Raw genomic sequence first — 20,513 nt, 5'->3', positions numbered from 1 at the left:
CCCAAGTATTTGGCGGATAAGAAGGATGGCAAGGTGAACAAAGGTATATGTGATATACATGTTATTGATGTGTACCTTACTAATGCTCGCAGTAGCACCTGGGTATTTGATACTGGTTCTGTTGCTAATATTTGCAACTCGAAACAGGGGCTGCAGATTAAGCGAAGATTGGCTAAGGACGAGGTGACGATGCGCGTGGGAAATGGTTCCAAAGTCGATGTGATCGCGGTCGGCACGCTACCTCTACATCTATCTTCGGGATTAGTTTTAGACCCAAATAATTGTTATTTGGTGCCAGCATTGAGCATGAACATTATATATGGATCTTGTTTGATGCGAGACGGTTATTCATTTAAATCAAAGAATAATGGTTGTTCTATTTATATGAGTAATATCTTTTATGGTCATGCACCCTTGAAGAGTGGTCTATTTTTGTTGAATCTCGATAGTAGTGATAAACATATTCATAATATTGAAGCCAAAAGATGCAGAGTTGATAATGATAGTGCAACTTATTTGTGGCACTGCCGTTTAGGTCATATCGGTGTAAAGCGCATGAAGAAACTCCATACCGATGGACTTTTGAAACCACTTGATTATGAATCACTTGGTACTTGCGAACCGTGCCTCATGGGCACGATGACTAAAATACCGTTCTCCGGAACTATGGAGAGAGAAACAGATTTGTTGGAAATCATACATATAGATGTATGTGGTCTGATGAATGTTGAGGCTCGTGGCGGATATCGTTATTTTCTCACCTTCATAGATGATTTAAGCATATATGGGTATATCTACTTAATGAAACATAAGTCTGAAACGTTTGAAAAGTTCAAAGAATTTCAGAGTGAAGTTGAAAATCATCGTAACAAGAAAATAAATTTTCTATGATCTGATCGTGGAGGAGAATATTTGAATTATGAGTTTGGTCTTCATTTGAAACAATGCGGAATAGTTTCGCAACTCACGCCACCTGGATCACCACAGCGTAATGGTGTGTCCGAACGTCATAATCGTACTTTACTTGATATGGTGCGATCTATGATGTCTCTTACTGATTTACTGCTATCATTTTGGGGTTATGCTGTAGAAACGGCTGCATTCATGTTAAATAGGACACCATCGAAATCCGTTGAGACGACGCCTTATGAACTGTGGATTGGCAACAAACCATAGTTGTCGTTTCTTAAAGTTTGGGGCTGCGATGCTTATGTGAAAAAGCTTCACCTAATAAGCTTGAACCCAAATCGGAGAAATGTGTTTTCGTAGGATACCCAAAGGAGACTGTTGGGTACACCTTCTATCACATATCCGAAGGCAAGACTTTTGTTGCTAAATTCGGAGTCTTTCTAGAGAAGGAGTTTCTCTCGAAAGAAGTGAGTGGGAGAAAAGTAGAACTTGATGAGGTATCTGTACCTGCTCCCCTATTGGAAAGTAGTTCATCGTAGAAACCGGTTTCTGCAACACCTACACCAATTAGTGAGGAAATTAATGATGATCATCATGAAACTTCAGATCAAGTTGTTACTGAACCTCGTAGGTCAACCAGAGTAAAATCCGCACCAGAGTGGTACGATAATCCTGTTCTGGAAGTTATGTTACTAGACCATGACGAACCTACGAACTATGAAGAAGCGATGGTGAGCCCAGATTCCGCGAGATGGCTTGAGGCCATGAAATCTGAGATGGGATCCATGTATGAGAACAAAGTGTGGACTTTGGTTGACTTGCCCGATGATTGGCAAGCAATTGAGAATAAATGGATCTTCAAGAAGAAAACTGACGCTGACGGTAATGTTACTGTCTATAAAGCTCGACTTGTTGCGAAAGATTTTCGACAAGTTCAAGGGATTGACTACGATGAAGCTTCTCACCTGTAGCGATGCTTAAGTATGTCCGAATCATGTTAGCAATTGCCGCATTTTATGATTATGAAATTTAGAAAATGGATGTCAAAACTGCATTCCTGAATGCATTTCTGTAAGAAGAGTTGTATATGATGCAACCGGAAGGTTTTGTCGATCCAAAGGGAGCTAACAAAGTGTGCAAGCTCCAGCGATCCATTTATGGACTGGTGCAAGCCTTTCGGAGTTGGAATAAACGCTTTGATAGTGTGATCAAAGCATTTGGTTTTGTACATACTTTTGAAGAAGCCTGTATTTACAAGAAAGTGAGTGGGAGCTCTGTAGCATTTCTAATATTATATGTGGATGACATATTGTTGATTGGAAATGATATAGAATTTCTGGATAGCATAAAGGGATACTTGAATAAAAGTTTTTCAATGAAAGACCTCGGTGAAGCTGCTTATATATTGGGCATCAAGATCTATAGAGATAGATCAAGACGCTTAATTGGACTTTCACAAAGCACATACCTTGACAAAGTTTTGAAGAAGTTCAAAATGGATCAAGCTAAGAAAGGGTTCTTGCATGTGTTACAAGGTATGAAATTGAGTAAGACTCAATGCCCGACCATTGTAGAAGATAGAGAGAAGATGAAAGATATTCCCTATGCTTCAGCCATAGGCTCTATCATGTATGCAATGTTGTGTACCAGACCTGATGCGTTCCTTGCTATAAGTCTAGCAGGGAGGTACCAAAGTAATCCAGGAGTGGATCACTGGACATCGGTCAAGAACATCCTGAAATACCTGAAAAGGACTAAGGATATGTTTCTCGTTTATGGAGGTGACAAAGAGCTCATCGTAAATGGTTACGTTGATGCAAGATTTGACACTGGTCCGGACGATTCTAAATCGCAAACCGGATACGTGTTTACATTGAACGGTGGAGCTGTCAGTTGGTGCAGTTCTAAACAAAGCGTCATGGCGGGATCTACGTGTGAAGCGGAGAACATAGCTACTTCAGAAGCAGCAAATGAAGGAGTCTGGATGAAGGAGTTCATATCTGATCTAGGTGTCATACCTAGTGCATTGGGTCCAATGAAAATATTTTGTGACAATACTGGTGCAATTGCCTTGGCGAAGGAATCCAGATTTCACAAGAGAACCAAGCACATCAAGAGATGCTTCAATTCCATCCGGGATTTAGTCCAGGTGGGAGAGATAGAAATTTGCAAGATACATACGGATCTGAATGTTGCGGACCCGTTGACTAAGCCTCTTCCACGAGCAAAACATGATCAACACCAAGGCTCCATGGGTGTTAGAATCATTACTGTGTAATCTAGATTATTGACTCCAGTGCAAGTGGGAGACTGAAGCAAATATGCCCTAGAGGCAATAATAAAGTTATTATTTATTTCCTTATATCATGATAAATGTTTATTATTCATGCTAGAATTGTATTAACCGGAAACCCTAATACATGTGTGAATACATAGACAAACAGAGTGTCACTAGTATGCCTCTACTTGATAACTCGTTGATCAAAGATGGTTAAGTGTCCTAGCCATTGACATTGGTTGTCATTTGATTAACGGGATCACATCATTAGGAGAATGATGTGATTGACTTGACCCATTCCATTAGCTTAGCACTCGATCGTTTAGTATGTTGTCATTGCTTTCTTCATGACTTATACATGTTCCTATGACTGTGAGATTATGCAACTCCCGTTTATCAGAGAAACACTTTGTGTCCTACCAAACGTCACAACGTAACTGGGTGATTATAAAGGTGCTCTACAGGTGTCTCCAAAGGTACTTGTTGGGTTGGCGTATTTCGAGATTAGGATTTGTCACTCCGATTGTCGGAGAGGTATCTCTGGGCCCTCTCGGTAATGCACATCACTTAAGCCTTGCAAGCATTGCAACTAATCAGTTAGTTGTGGGATGATGTATTACGGAACGAGTAAAGAGACTTGCCGGTAACAAGATTGAACTAGGTATTGAGATACCGACGATCGAATCTCGGGGAAATAACATACCAATGACAAAAGGAACAACGTATGTTGTTATGCGATCTGACCGATAAAGATCTTTGTAGAATATGTGGGAGACAATATGAGCATCCAGGTTCCGCTATTGGTTATGGACCGGAGACATGTCTCGGTCATGTCTACATAATTCTCGAACCCGTAGGGTCCGCACGCTTAACGTTTTGATGACAGTTATATTATGACTTTATATGTTTTGATGTACCGAAGGTTGTTCGGAATCCCGGATGTGATCACGGACACGACGAGGAGTCTCGAAATGGTCGAGACATGAAGATTGATATATTGGAAGCCTATGTTTGGATATGGGAAGTGTTCCGGGTGAAATCGGGATTTTACCGGAGTACCGGGAGGTTACCGAAACCCCCCGGGAGCTTAATGGGCCATAGTGGGCCTTAGTTAGGAAGAGGAGAGGCGACCAAGGCAAGGGTCGCGCGCCCCTCCCCCCAGTCCGAATAGGACAAGGAGAGGGGGGCGCCCCCCTCCTTCTTCTCCTCCACCTCTTTGCCCCTCCACTCCTAGTCCAACAAGGAAAAGGGGGGAGTCCTACTCCCGGTAGGAGTAGGACTCCTCCTGGCGCACCCCCTCTAGGCCGACCGCACTTCCCCCCTTGCTCCTTTATATACGGGGGCAGGGGGCACCCTAGAGACACAACAATTGATCGTTTGATCTTTTAGCCGTGTGCGGTGCCCCCTCCACCATAGTCCACCTCGATAATACTATAGCGGTGCTTAGGCGAAGCCCTGCATCGGTAGAAAATCATCATTGTCACCACGCCGTCGTGCTGATGAAACTCTCCCTCAACACTCGGCTGGATCGGAGTTCGAGGGACGTCATTGGGCTGAACGTGTGCTGAACTCGGAGGTGTCGTGCATTCGGTACTTGATCGGTCGGATCGTGAAGACGTACGACTAAATCAACCGCGTTGTGCTAATGCTTCTGCTTTCGGTCTACGAGGGTACGTGGACAACACTTTCCTCTCTCGTTGCTATGCATCACCATGATTTTGCGTGTGAGTAGGAAAATTTTGAAATTACTACGTTCCCCAACATTCTGCCCCCCTCGACACTGCCAAAACAGCTTCTCGCTCTTGTAAATGTCCACGAGCGAGGCCTCAAGGGAGTATCTCCTAATCCAGTCGTCAGGAGACAGGCCCGGCCCGTCCGCAAGGCCGTCTAGTACCTTAATCTGATCTAGCAGGGCCCCTTTATGGGCCCGAAGATCAGCACCAAGGTTCGCCCCCAGCCCTTCATGGCCTGATGGACCATTTTAGCATAGTGATGCCAGACATCCACATCACAGAACACACGAGGTGGGGAGACGGCAGCCTCTAACTAGCGGTCGCGAACCAGCTCGAAGAAACCTGGTTGCTCCAACCAAAACGCCTCAAAGTGGAAGCTACGGGTTCTAGGGGGGCATCATCCCCTCAAGAGAAAACCAAGGGGTATGGTAGGAGCCAATCCGAGTAACCGCCTTGAGGGAGCACAATGGGAACATCACTTCCCATTGGGCCGACACAAATACCCGATCCAAAACACTCCGGATGGGGTCCGCCTTGAGGAAGCACAATGGAAACATCACTTCCCACTGGGCTAGAGTGACAGTCGCCAGGTGTGGCCGAACTGCCTCCTCCTTAATCTCAGTATCCACTAATTAGAAACGACCCCCCCCCCCTCTATCCCGTACCCGAGATAGGCCAGGGTCGAGGGGCATCGGGAAGGGGCCTCACACTCCGAGCGGAAGTGATCCGTGCATCCATAGTTGATGCACATCGTCTCCTCGCGGGTCCTGGGGGACGACCGCCCCTGGAGCCAACGGCCACCGGAGCCACTGGAACCTCCTGTTCCGGGCCTCCCAAAGGGGCGGGGGAAGTGGCCACCCCCGTGGTCTTTTTCTTCTTGTGCTTCTTCTTTTTCTTGTTTTGAGCAGCAGCACCTGGGTGGTCGGGGGACCGGCGCAGCGGAGATGAGCGGTCCGACCAGGGCTCACTCCACTACCGCTCAGGGACGGTGTCCCGAGGCGGGTGACGGTCGTCCCACCGAGCGGAGTCGGAAGTGCGAGAGACCCTGGCCTCATCACCACGCCGGTGGGACGGAGCATCACGCACAGCACCGGAATCGCCCGAACCCGACCCACGGCGCCGCCAATCACCGTTGGAAGGCCTGGGGGCAGTAGCACGGGCGACCGGGGCGCTGGGCGCCGGGCCCTCCCTATAACGAACCGCCGGCGTCGGCCGGGTCACGAGCGCCTCCCGCAGCGCTGACTCACGGCGCAAATCTTCCTGTCTCCGACGGTCCTCATCGCGACGCCGAACATCTCCCGGTGACCCCGGCAGCGGGAGCCTCGGATCCCTGACAGGGTCCTGCGGGGGCGGGGGCCGACGCAGGGAGGTGCCGGAGTACGTCACAGCCGGCCGCCCCTGCCGGCTCGGCTCCCCTTCGTCGGAGCGAGCAGAGGAAGACGATCCGGGGCGCCCAGCCAACCCGTCGGGCAGGGGCGTTTCGGCCGAGGCTGACAGTCTCCAGCGTCGCGCGCCATCAACACCTCCAGGAACGACCGAGGGTGCGAAGGAACGGGGGCACCAGACGACGAGGACACCGGGGAGAGCGAGGACGGGGGCAAGAGGAGAGGCGGCGGCGCAGGAGGGAGTCGAAGGATACAGGAAACCCTTCCCCAGCGCATAACCTCCCCCATGGTCGCAAGCCAGCCCTTCCTCGGATCCACTGTGCCCCGTTGGATCCAGATCCAACGGGCTGGATCTTCATGGGCGAGAAGCAAGGCCCAGGTGGCCTTGTCAACTGCCTCTTGGGCCCGTCGGGCGGCCTCCCAAACCTCCTGGGCCGAGGCCCACCAAACCCAGCAGCATGAGGACCGCGAGTTGGCCCACCCGGCAACTCCGCTCGGTCGACACCCAAGCACCGGGGCACGCCCGCAGCCGAGCGTGCCGCCGGCATGGGGCCAACCCCAAGGACGACGCCAGAGGTCCCAGAGCGCACCGGAGAGCCCACCGCCGTCGCACCGTCCGCCGCCACGGGGGATAACCCAGGCAACGAACCGGGCCGGGCACCAAAGGGGGCGGGGCGAACCGCGGCGGCCGGGAGATGCGGCGCCGGCTTGAGGCAAACCGACCACGCGACCGCGCTGGACGAGCCGCGACCCATAAATCCGCCAGCTGGGCCGGCGCCAGGGACACAGGAAGCTCCATCGGACCCTCCCCCTCCTCCTCTACCATGTCGGCCCACGACGGCATTGAGCGGCCGGAGCAGGGGGTCGGCCGGCGAGGCCCCGGCGGCCTCCCCAGCGCTCATGGCGACGGCCGGGAAGGGCTCGCGCATGGGAGCCGGCGGCGCAGAGCGCCACAACGGTCGCCAGAGCCTCGCGTTCCGTACGCAGATTTCAAACTCTCTGGCACAAACCCGATCATCTGTCCCCAAAGGATGACTTGTCTCTGGCGCTCTCGCTAGCACCCGCTAGCATGTCGGCCAAATAATGTGGGTAGTGTAACTCTCTAGGAGCTGTTTTGGTAGGCTACTATGGGTCGGTTTTAGAAGCCACCGTGCAGTTCTTCCTTTTTTGTATCTTTTCTCTATCTTTTTCTTCATTTTTCTTTTCTTATTTTTGTTTATTTTCTTTCACGTATCCTCTTTCTTATTTTTCTTCGATTTTTCAAATACACAAGTCGAACATTTTTCGTTTGCACGTTCAATATTATTTAGATACGAGATGAACATTTTTAAAATATATGTTGAACATTTATCTAAATACATATTAAACATTTTTAAATGCCTATTGAAAAATTTATATATACAGTTTGAACATTTATCAGATACATGTTGAATATTTTTCCAATACATGTTTAACATTTTTCTGAATACATGTTGAACATTTGTCAATTGCACATTAAACATGTTTTAAATACAAAATGACCATTGTTTAAACACACATTGAACATTTTTAATGTCATGAATATTTTTAAAAAAATTGTGAACATTTATTTTAAATAAAATAGTGAGCACTTTTAAAATTTTATGAACTTTATTTTCAATGGTATAAAACATTTTTATGAACTTTCTTGAAAAAAACTTACATTGTTTAAACATTTTTAAAAAAAATTCATGAAACATATATTTTAAACTGTTACGATTATTTAAATGTGGTGAACAGTTTTTTGAATTATATGTCAATTTTCCAAATTATGCAAACTAAATTTTACATTACATGAACATTCTTTAATACACGGTAAACCTTATAAAATAAAGTACACTATTTTTAATATATATATATATATATATAATATTTCGAAATATATACAATAATGAAAAAAACTATAAAAAACAAGCGAACAAAAAAAACATACTGCCTCCCTATTGAGCTGGCCCATTACGGGCTCCTCTTGCGGTCTCGCTAAAATCGAGACATAGCCTCTCTTATCATATAGATCTCCTTCTTTAACTTTTTTTCTGTTGCGGGTGAGATCCATCTCTAACTTGGCTGTCAGAAACAGGTTTCGCATTTCACCTCTAATAGGCCTGACTATGAAGGATAATTTTTTAGTAGTGCGTTTGCCACCACTTTTGAAACACACATATAGTTTCAAGCAGAAATTATCTACTATATTTAAAATTATCAGCTCCTAAGAGCGTATGTACTCCAGCGTTTAGCTTCCCTAACGGGCTCTACCTATCAGGAAACATAGTACAATCAACGTCATCATCCCAATCCCAACAAGAACAGATCGCTAGAGTTGATTCTAGTACTATAAAGTTGATCCAGAGAAAAATTCTTAGCTATGGGTTCTTCAGCCGGTAGACCCGAGCAGAAGATGTCTAATACTGCACACACCCTAAGGGTGTGTTGTTCCAGAATATGAAGCAACTAAAAATTTGCTTCCAGATCAGCGTGCAAAAAGACTAGAAGAGGCAAATATGCCCAGTTAAAATAGAACGCAATCCATGCATGTGTATGTTAAAGGAGGGCGGTGATTGTACACAATTCAATGTGTTGTAAATGCATACATCTCCAAATTACTGAAATGTGTGGGCACAAAATTTTCAATTAGGTAATTTATGTTACAATACTCAAAAATCATATCCAGAAACTGCAAAAACATGTAATTTTGTTTCCAAAATCAGAGGAGTACTACAAGTGCAGCTCTGCTAATATGAATTTCTCATTGAAAGAACTAAAGGTGTGAACACCTACGTTTCCCTGCTTAGTGTTTTGACAGTTTAAAATATTTGAATGCTTTAAAGGCCAAGTACTTTGTAATATTCATCCTGGCTTAGTGTACATTATGCTGTAGAGATCAGTAGCGATTGTTTTCCATGATTACAATAGGATGTTGCAATATCATATAGCAATATTAATTTCTTGTATACAAAACGTTGTGATATATTTTAAGTTCTTTACTTCCTCAGCTTCGATCGGGGTCCATGGTAGCAGCAGTCGGCTCAAGTCCCCTGCCGACCTCATGGATTATGAACAAGAGCCTGTCATGAGGTTAATATATTATATCTACCTGCTTTTCCTTTTCAATAAAATGTGCTTTTTACACACTCTAGACTTGTCATTTCCATGTTGCAGGAAACCAGAGTCCCTTGCTGTTAGAGAGCCCGCAGACGTGATCCAGATCAATGATGGCCATCGCTTGCAGAACCCAAACCTCAGGTTTATCCTTCTGTGAAACATATATGCCTTTTCAGATTACAAGAATAGGAGCATTGTCATTTCAGAAAGCACGTAGAACTACTCATGATTGTTACATAAATAGTACTATTATATTTCTATAGAAAATAGTTTAATAGTGCATGAACATATTAGTGCAAATTAATGTGGTAATTTTTGACGAGATGCAGGACTTGAGTGTAAGAACGGTCATGGTTTTATATTTTAAAAATTTATAAAACATATGAAGCATGAACAAAATGTTGTATAAAAAACCTTTTAGATTGAGGTTTAAGGGAATGTTAAAAACACCTTTTAGACTGAGGTATGGGAACGTTATTTTTAGATGCAAATGTGAACCCTAGGCTAAAATAGGTTTTATCAAGCGTCCAACACATATGCCATCAATGAACAAACATAAATTTTAATGCAAAATTGTTAACTTATAACTAGCATCCTTGATTGTTGAGGTGGCATGGTGGTATGAACAAATTAGTGCAAAAAATATAACTTACGACTAGATGTAGGACTTGATGATGTGGTATGGCTACGTGTTAAGATAAATAGAGAGAGTGGGATCATCTACTTAGGCATAAAGGGTTAGTTCCAGTGTTCAACAGATTTACCTTCCATAACCCAACAAAAATTAATACGATAAATTGATTGATGACTTGCATGCAAATTGCTAAGGTAACATGGTTACATGAACAGATTGGTGCAGAAAATGAAATTTATGGCACATGCATGACTTGCTGATGTGGTCTACATGTGTAAATAAATAGAGATAGTGGTGACCACTATGTCGTAGGATCTATGCAAATGATGCATCGAAGGGCGTTGGTAACTGCAATTTCTTCTATGCCAGTTAGGCTTGATCGATCTGTGGGGCCTAGCTTTGAGGGAAGTATTCTAATATCAATAATGCCCACTTAATTCTCAATATCATTATCTGTCACATGCGGAGCCCTGATTGTTATAACGTATTCTTTGCATGACTATGTTGGCTGACTACTCTCATGGGTTATCTGTTTATCTTGAAAATATGGGAGTATATGTGTAGTTATCAATTACTAAAACATTTAGTCAGTACATATTTATAAAGATTTACCTAATGATACTTGTAAGAAAATCCATTATATGTGAGTCCTACAAGATGGAGGGTTAAATTTTGTATTTTCCTCCAACCATGTGGTGACTTCTTTAGAGTTTGTAATTTTGTTGTACCTAAGAGACCTCTTTTTAGAAATATGCATGTATGAAGTTAACAAAATCATTTCAGATAATACCACCTTAGAGTATTATTTATTGTTATCCTATCTTATCTTATATACCTAAATGGTTGATCCCCACTATCTTCTATATTTAAATAGGTAGCCACCACTATTAAATTTCTTTGTGCACTCATGCTTCTATGTCACTTCGATTATTGATAGCCCTCCGATCAAAATTGTGTGTCATGCATGAACTTGCAAGTTACTTTTTTTTTTGCATTAACCCATCCATTCAAACAACACCACCACATCAAGTCACACATATATTTTTTCCTAGAGGAATCAAGTCATGCATGTCAGTCACAAGTTAATTTTGTTGCATTAATTTTTGTGTGGTAATGGACAATATATGTGATTGACGCTTGGAGCGAAAATATATAGTTCATGATTCACATTTTAATTAAAAGATGGCATTGTGTTAAGTTCAATTCAAAAGTTTTTATTTCTTTATACATCATTTTGTTACATACTTTATAAGTTTTATTTTTTCTAAATTATACTCCCTCCATCCCAAAATTCTTGTCTTAGATTCGTATAGATACGGATGTATCTAATACTAAAACATGACTTGATACATCCGTATTTAGACAAATTTAAGACAAGAATTTTGGGACGGAGGGAGTAAATCAGAACACTCTTTGCATTTGTTTTTGGATTAGTTAGTTGTTCTTATGAACATATTTACACATTTGTTTTAGCACAATTAGTCAAGTATTAAACATCGACCAGCTATAACAACAAAACAATTCTTGTTCGTCGAGTATTTGCATAATACTGTTATCATAATCATTATTTAGTAAGTTTGCATTGTTTCTACTTTACTTTACTTTCACCGATACAAATTTTGTTCCTAAGTAAATATATTAATTATCAACAACATATTTAGAAGTCACTTTCACAAATCATTATTCTTTCCTAACTTGGCGATAAACTTGTGAATTATATAACTGCATGACATCTACTTTATCATATTTAAACCTTTATTAGCATGTCTATCCATGAAATAGGTTTGCTAATGGTTTCCACTAATTGACAACAGGGAGAAAGTGAGTGTTCATACTCATGTCACCATGGATACTACTGGGCTCACTAGTGGTGTCAATAAGTGTGTGGATCTTTTTCAATGGGCTGGATCTGCTATTTCATCTGACATGAAGGAGCAAAGGTTTCAAAATAATCTATTTGACTTGCAGAGAGACTTGCAATGCCTCAGTGACACTCTTCCTGCAATGTATAGCCTAATTAATCGAGCAGAGTGGACAAGCCACAACGTTGATGTGGTCAGGCAGCTTCCAAATATCAAGGATGCAGTCTATGACGTTGAAGACATTCTTGATGAGCTCAGATGGTACAACCATAAGGTGATAGTGGAGAGCAATGCAAGCCAATTATCTTTTACTGACTTCTATAATAGCTTCAACAAAGTAAATATCATCCGCGAAAGGCTGAAAACTAATTCTGAACTCATAGAAAAAATGGGGTTGGTTGAAGTGACATTCCGGTTTGACAAAACAAGCAGGCCAGAGACTAGCTCTTTCCCCAATGAAACAAAAATATTTGGTCGTGACATGGCGCTAAAGAAGGTGATGAGATTGCTTGGTGTGCCTACACGTAGTAGCAATTGTTCGAAACGCAAGAGGGAAATTAATGCAGATAATGCATCAGCAAGCATATTACCGAGCGACCAAATTAATGAATCAAGATTACAAGATCTTCCAGTTCTACCAATATTTGGAATGGGGGGTGTTGGAAAGACCACTTTGGCCCAGCATATCAGTAGTCATCCAAAAGTGAAGTCTCACTTCGACACAATAATTTGGATTTGTGTCTCAAATGATTTCGATGAGAAGAGGTTAACTAAAGAGGCTATAGAATCCATTACTGGTAAAAAGACAAAAATTGACAATCTGAGTACTCTTATGCATCGAGGACAATCAAGAACTTTTTATTGAACAAAACCTCTTCCAACATGCGCCAGTTCTTGATTGTCCTCGATGATATGTGGGATGATGCTCTGAATGGAACTGGCGCATGTTGGAAGAGATGCGCCAGTTCTTGATTGTCCTCGATGATATGTGGGATGATGCTCTGAATGGAACTGGCGCATGTTGGAAGAGGTTTTGTTCAGCTTTGAAAAATGTGCTACGAGGAAGTATTATGATGGTCACCACCAGATCTAAGAGGGTTGCTAATTTTGTGCAGACTATGGAGCCAATTAGATTGGAAGGTTTGGATAAGGGTGTCTTTTGGAATTTCTTCAAACTATGTGCGTTTGGATCCGAGAGCTCTCACGATCCAGATTTAGAGCTCATTGGTAGAAAGATAGTTTCTAAGTTGAAGGGCTCTCCTTTAGCTGCTAAGACTCTTGGACGCATGTCACGGAGTGACCTTAGTACATCACATTGGAATAATATACTAGACAGTGAATTGTGGGAGTTGGAGCAAGATTCAACAGAAATTGTGCCAGCTCTACGGTTGAGCTACATGTATTTACCGTTCCACTTGAAGAGATGCTTCTCATTCTGTGCTGTGTACCCCAAAGATAAGGAGTTTGAAAAGGGCAGCTTAGCTGAAATTTGGGCGGCAGAAGGCTTTGTGAAACGCCTGGGTGTTATTCCAGTTCAAGATATTGGATGTCAATACTTCAATGAACTTTTAAATCGGTCATTCTTTCAAAAAGTTCAAGGTAAATACGTAATCCATGACTTGTTGCATGATATGGCACAGAAAGTTTCAGAGGATGATTGTTTCATTGTGAAGAAGGATGACTTTAGAAGAATTCCTCCAAATGTCCGCCATCTGTCAGTATTATCTAGCAATGACATCGAAAGTTCTGACTTGTCAATCCTATTCCAGCACAAAAAGCTCCGTACCCTTATTTGCGACAAGCCTTTAGCAAATAAAAAAACTATAGCTATTTTGTTGGAAGATTGGTGCAGTGAACTTCTACGTATGCGTGTCATTATTTTTGCGTCTTTGAAGGAGTTACCAGCTAGTGTTGGCAAACTGAAGCATCTTGAGTACCTTAAGATATCCAGATCTTGTTCAGTGACAAGTCTTCCTGGAACGATCTGTATGCTCCATAATTTACAGGTTTTATGTGTCAAAAAATGCAAGCTTGAAATCTTGCCAAGTGACTTTGGTATGTTGGTCAACCTATGGAGATTTGAATCGCAGGGATTTAAATATGGTCCAAATATTAGAGGATTCAAAAACAAAGAATTTTATTATGGACTAAATCTTGATGCAGCCAGTGATGAGCAGGGACTAGGATGTAGGTTCATAAAGAATATGAAGCAACTTCGTGGACACTTGGAGATACGTAATGTTGACAAGCTAAGAAAGGATCATTTAGCAGAAGCCGAACTGAAAAATAAGGGATATCTTGACAAGCTGACGCTGGAATGGAGTGCCTGCGCGAGTCAATCTGGGGATAATGAAAACGGGATAGAAGTCCTTCGACATCCTGGTGTCAAGTCTCTAGTCCTTGAAGAGTACCCAGGTGTTTCTCTTCCGAGCTGGTTTCAGCCAGAAAGCCTGTCAGGCTTAACATCTGCGTCATTTTCTTGGTGTCGTGAACTCGAGATACCTACAGTGCCAATCGACATCAACAGTAGCAGCATGGGTTTCTCGTCCCTGACAGATCTAATCCTTCAGCGGTGCAGCAGTTTATCAAGTCTCGAACAGCTTCTAGATCCGGCTTATCTACCAGTCATCAAGAAAATTGCAATAATGCACTGCCGGAACCTAATATCAGTACCCACCGAAAAATTCGAAGAATTTCGTTGCATTGAAATATTCAAGGTGGGGGGATGTGGAAAAATAAACTCCCAGAGTTTGGTTGCGCGTTCTCTCAAGAAGCTCCAGCTAGGCACGCAGGATATGTACTGGTCTAATGATTGCGGGAATCTCAGTGCAGCCAATATCCAATGCTGCTCGCTCACCTGCTTTTCCTTGTCATGCAAGCGTCTCACGTCCATCCAACTACAAATGTGGAATCTTCCAGCTCTACAGGAACTGCGCATTTCGTATTGTCACTCTCTCACATCTATTGGACAACCTGGACAGGTCTTCACCAACCTCACTTCCCTATCCCTCAGCGACTGCGAAGAACTGTCAACCATTGATGGTCTCCTAGAAGAAGAATATCAACATGCCATTAAGAGTATTACAATTAACAACTGTGACGAGTTGTCGACCATGACCTTGCACCGTAGAAGGTTTGGGGGTTTCTCTTCTCTGGAGAATCTGAATGTTTCTCGGTGCCATGACATCAACTGGGGGGGATTTGTGTTACCATCGTCCCTCCAAAGTCTCCACTTAGAAGCATGTGGGGATATCTCTTCATTTATCCCCAGCGGCCTAGAAAACCTCCAGTCCCTTGTTTCACTAAGATTATTGAAGTGTCGGTAATCGGTATATGATATCCATTCCAGGCCACCTTTGGAGCAGTACTCTCTCATCACTTGAGGAGTTAGAGATTTGGGATTGTCCAGAGCTTGTGTCCGTTGGTGGAGCAGATGACATTTCAGAAATACCAAATGTGTTGATTGAGGCCTGTAAAAAGTTGAGGGGAATAAAGCAGCCTGTGAGAAGAGGCAGCTTCTTGAAATCCAAGAAGTGAGAGTAGCCTGCGAAAACAAGGTACGTGTGCTTACACCAAGTCTTTTTGTTGCGCCCTTCTAGTGTAGGATTAAACATGTATACCAATTACCAAGTCTTTTTCTCTCTGAATGTCACACCTACGGCAATAGTTCCAAATAATTCGAAGGACTAAAAGAACATGGAAATTATCTCAAACTGCCCCTCGTGACAAATTGTAAATTATAATTGCAGTGTTTAGACAAATCTTCTTTTTCTACTACTCAGTGCACTCTCTGATCACTTTTTTTTGCTCATGTAGCTCAAATTCCGTCTGGTGCATGTCCACGAGGGGTTGCTGAAGAGGGTGATGCTATCTACCTAGTACGGCTAATGCCTCTCAGCCGCTGTAATCTTATTTTGAGTGTTGCTTGCTACTGTACTACTTTTATGTACAGACTTGATTGTAAAGGCTGATTGATTGATGCGCCAGGTTTTTTGTCCCATAGGTTATATATGCTCAAGCAGAGTATAACTAGTGGGTTTTCCTGGCGGATGTCGAATTCGTGAACCTTTTCTCTCTTTCTGGGTATTGTTGCCGAGTGTAATCAGCGCTCTGTTTGATTCAGTTAAGAATTTAATCAGAAAGTGGATGCTATACTGTCACTTAATATGTCAGAAGTGTTTTTATATGTTTGATCTCTTGTGAAGTCTACCAGTTTTAGTTCTGAATAGCTTGTTGATGTCAGTTATACTTCTGAATAACTTAGTGACTACTAATGCTAGAAGTAATTAGTAGATCATGAATCCTTCATTTTTGTGTTGCGTGACCAGAAAACTGCTATTTTTCATGAATCCTGCTAGTTATGAATAACTTAGCGGTGGAAGCAAAGTTCTTAGCGTCAGTTTTTTTCTGGGCTTCTTCGAGAACGAGTGCAGAGCGAGTGTGCAGGAAGGACGGGAAGGGCACTTGGAACGGCAGGAATGAGCGCAGGTAGAAGTATTGCTCATTGAGTCCACGGAGCAAAGTAAACAAGAGGGTTTCGTCGCTGACTGACTGACCAACATCATCCAGAGCATCGGAGAGAGACTTGAGCTTTGCACAGTAGTCGGAGATCGTCATGTCCACTTGAGCAGTATTTCAGAACTCGGCCTCAAGAGCGAGGGCACGGCTCTTCTTGTTGTCGGGGAAGAGGTTTGCGATGGCATCCCAAATTTGCTTCACCGTGAAGCCGGGCTTGATGATGCCGGAGAGCTCGAGCCCTAGATCCAAGATAGGACAGTGAAGTCGTCGCGTCCCCAATCTGAAGTGGAGGAGGTGTCCGAGGGGGTGCTTTCGTAGAGAACATGAGTCGAGAGACCATAGCGGCCGAGAGCAGCAAGGAAATAGCTCGCGCCACTTGGCATAGTTGGAGTCCTGGAGGTCGAGGGTGATGGGGACGAACGTCTTGATGAAGGCAGCATACATGGAAACAGCAGGAGGAAGAACGGCCTTCCCACGTTCTTCGGCTTGGCATTGGAGTTCTTCCTCGCGGACCTGGACGAGGGACTCACGGTTCTTCAGTTCTTCCTCAAGTTTCAAGAGATCAGCAGAGGCCATGGCGAGGTGGGAGGGGCTGGAGCGGTGGAGCGATGCGGCGGCAGGGTCTGGTAGAGGAAGAAGACGGCAGCGTAGCAGCGAGGGCAAAAGAAGATGCGGCAGCTAGGGGTTTAGAGGGAGAGGGTGGGACTGCCTGATACCATATAAAAGGAGACATTTTACGGTGCATCATACTCCTGTAAATAGTGGGTAGTATATAGGTGATCCAATGGTCATTATTGATCCCTGTTTTTTTTCTCTTGAGGACATTTTAGTAATTGGATGTAAGGGTAGATTAGTCCTTTCTTAATGATAATGTTATTAATTTATAACATGGGTAATTGCAGTGATTGGAATCGTACGTACTCACAGCTGGAATAGAATCGTACGTGTTCATAGGTCTTCTCGTGCGTTTTGTGCCGCCGCCTATCTGCCCGGCAGCCGTGGCACCGGGGCCGCCTCTCCTTCTCGCCCCCCCCCCCCCCCCCCCCCCGCGGTCGCTTCTTTCCCCAGCCCATCGGTCGCCGTTGCCTGAGTCGCACTTGGGCGGCCGCTCCGTCTCCCGCCCTGCGGTCGCCGCCGCAAGATCTTGGACGGCCCCAAGATCTTCAACGGCGCAGCCGCCCCGCGCCGCCCGGCGGCCCTCTATCTCCGTCGCAGGATCTTCTGACGGCGCCCGAGATCGGTTCCTCCGCGCGTCGTGATCCCTCGCATAGGTACGTTGCCTCTGGTTCTCCCCAAACACCATAGCTGGGCGCACATGGATGCTGGCTGTGCACGCAATACCAATTCAAAAACGGCTGCTGGGTTTTCTGTGCGTGTGGATGCTGAATTAGTAGTGTGTGTGAGGTTTCTAGTTCTTGTACTGTGAGTAAAATGTTCTCAGATTATGTGTTTGATATTTTGGGATGCATGTTACTTCTTACAAGAACATAATACAAATTTCTGGGAACATGAAAACGATGGGTTAAATTACTATGTCCAGTAGGATTCTTGGCTTCTCAGGAAACTAGTAAGGATGTCAGAGATTATTGGTTCAGTTACAGATGATAATCGTTGACAATGTATAATTAAAATGTTTTAGTTTCAGCGTATTTTCTTTCATGTAAATATGTAACAGGTTTTGCTGTTTCTTATGGCAGGATATCGGCATGGCTGGTGAAGGCATCTCGATAGATGAATTTATGGAGTACGACTCAATGGTCAGGCAGACATTTAAAAGTGAGAACGAAGCGTACAAGTTCTACTTAGCGTATGCGGAGAGCAAAGGGTTTGGTGTTAGAAAGGGCGATCTAAAATATAAGGGAAACAAGGAAAATGCATACCGGAGGACGTTTGTGTGCTGCAAACAAGGATATCGTGACGTAAAGCACTTTGATGAAACCGACAAGAAAAGGACACCAAGGGCACTCTCTCGGTGTGGTTGTCCTGCTCTTTTGCAGGTTGAGCTTCAAGCAAGCACTGGGTTGTGGTTTGTAAAGAATTTTGTTGACCAACATAGCCATCCATTCATAAATCCTGAGTTGTCACCTTTCCTGTGGTCTCATCGTGGCCTGAACGACCCACAGAAGGCGGATGTCATTGAGTACTCGGTTGGTGGACTTCGCACACATCAGATAATGGATGTGATGGAGAAGCAGGCTGGTGGTTTCGGCAAGGCTGGATTTATATCTCGCGATCTGTATAACCATGTCGCATTGGAGAAGAAGAAAAAGATAGAAGGTAGCGATGCTCAGTTTATGCTGAACTACATGACAGCACAACAGATGAAAGACCCAGATTTTTTTTACAGATACACCACAGACATTGATGGGCATCTGCAGAACATATTCTGGGCAGACGCCCAATCTCGCTTGGACTATGTTGCATTTGGTGGTGTGGTGGTGTTTGACAGCACATACCGGTCAAACAAATATAGGTTGCCATTTGTTCCATTTGTGGGGCTGAACCATCACCGTAGCACAGTCGTGTTTGGGGTTGGTCTTGTATCCGGCGAATGGGCTGACTCATATGAGTGGCTGCTTCAGGTTTTTTTGGAGGCAATGCACCAGAAGCATCCCATTTCAACGATCACAGACGGCGACGCTTCAATGGCCAAAGCCATATCATCAGTCTGGCCTAGCACATATCACCGTCTGTGCAGCTGGCATATCGAGCAGAATATGGTGCTTCACCTCCGAAAGGAAAAGCTTAAGGAATTTAGGAAATTTATTTACTATGCCATGGATGTTCATGAGTTTGAGAGACGCTAGTTGGCTTATAAGAAGAGATTTAGAATCACAAGGAAAAAGAAAGATGCATGGATTCATAGGATGTACGAGCTGAGAGAGAAGTGGTCTGTAGCATATAACAAGGAAAGGTATTTCCTAGGGATGTTGAGCAATCAGAGGAGTGAGTCTCTAAACTCGAGGCTTCATGTACACCTGAATAGGAGAATGAAACTCATTGATCTCGTGCAACACGTTGAACACTGTGTGTCAGTTTTGCGTCGGAATGAAGCAGCATTGGACGCTGTAGCTTCGCACACAATCCCCTTCACTAGATTGACTGCCGACCCACTTGAGATAAGTGTGTCATCTATTTATACCCCTGTTATGTTCAGTAAGGTAAAGGCTGAGATTGTCAACTTATCAAGATGGAATGTTCTTGAGGTGGAAGAGGACACTGGTTTGGTTAGCTATGGAGTTGCTCGCAAAGAGTCGGTGCACGTTAGGTTCCATGTCATATGTATTTTTGATGGATCTAAGATGGAGAGTGCATATTGTGGATGTAGGAAGATGGAAAGCAAGGATTTTCCATGTGCTCATATATTTTGCGTTCTGAAGTACAATGGGATATGCACCATCCCCGCATGTTGTGTGAAGGCTAGATGGACAATGCAAGCCAAGCCTGCTTTTGGTTCTGTGAGGAGTGCCAATACACATATATGGTCAGAACAGATGGATAAGTACCATGAACTGCGCAATATGGCTAGTGAGGCTTTATTCACGGCCTCAGCTAGCGAAATGCAGTCAGAAAAGGTGATGGAGTACCTGAGGAGCATATTGGACGAGGGCAACAGAAATGATGTGAATACTGGCACACCATCATTTGTTCCTATGCCGGCGTATTTTTCTGGGGCGCGGCAATGGTTTACAAATCAAGTTCAAGACCCTAAACCAATAATAAATCCCAAAGGCAGACCAGCCAAAGAATCGAATAAGAGGTTGAAGCCATTCCTGGAGAATTTGAAAGCAAAAAAGAAAACATTGAAGTAAGTGTTTGGTCATTGTGATGTGTACTGCATATGTTCATTTCTTGGTTGCAGCCTGTCAATATGGTTTACTTTTTGCAGGAAAGTTCATGGTCATTTGAGTAGGGGGAGGAAGAAAAAAGTGAACAATACTGTGGAAGATGGTTGCAGCCTGTCAATATGGTTTACTTTTTGCAGGAAAGTTCATGGTCATTTGAGTAGGGGGAGGAAGAAAAAAGTGAACAATACTGTGGAAGAAGCAGGAGAAGAAGAAGAAGAAGAAGAAG

At 43.9% G+C, this 20,513-nt stretch overlaps 1 protein-coding gene and 1 pseudogene across 1 annotated transcript; both read left to right on the top strand.

Annotated features, from left to right (window-relative positions):
- The first annotated feature begins 6,851 nt into the window (after positions 1-6,851).
- LOC123084096 (putative disease resistance protein RGA1) lies at positions 6,852-15,715 on the top strand (annotated as a pseudogene).
- Positions 15,716-17,500: 1,785 nt separating this feature from the next.
- LOC123082678 (protein FAR1-RELATED SEQUENCE 5-like) lies at positions 17,501-20,325 on the top strand. Its single transcript, XM_044504961.1, has 2 exons — positions 17,501-17,710; positions 18,137-20,325. The coding sequence occupies exon 2, from the start codon at positions 18,146-18,148 to the stop codon at positions 19,244-19,246; it is 1,101 nt and encodes a 366-aa protein (XP_044360896.1). The 5' UTR covers positions 17,501-17,710; positions 18,137-18,145; the 3' UTR covers positions 19,247-20,325.
- The last annotated feature ends 188 nt before the right edge of the window (positions 20,326-20,513 follow it).

This window comes from Triticum aestivum, chromosome 4A (assembly GCF_018294505.1).
Source record: "Triticum aestivum cultivar Chinese Spring chromosome 4A, IWGSC CS RefSeq v2.1, whole genome shotgun sequence".
Classification (NCBI taxonomy): domain Eukaryota; kingdom Viridiplantae; phylum Streptophyta; class Magnoliopsida; order Poales; family Poaceae; genus Triticum; species Triticum aestivum.
Note: the sequence above shows the minus strand (reverse complement) of the source record. Positions and strands in the feature narration are given on the sequence as shown.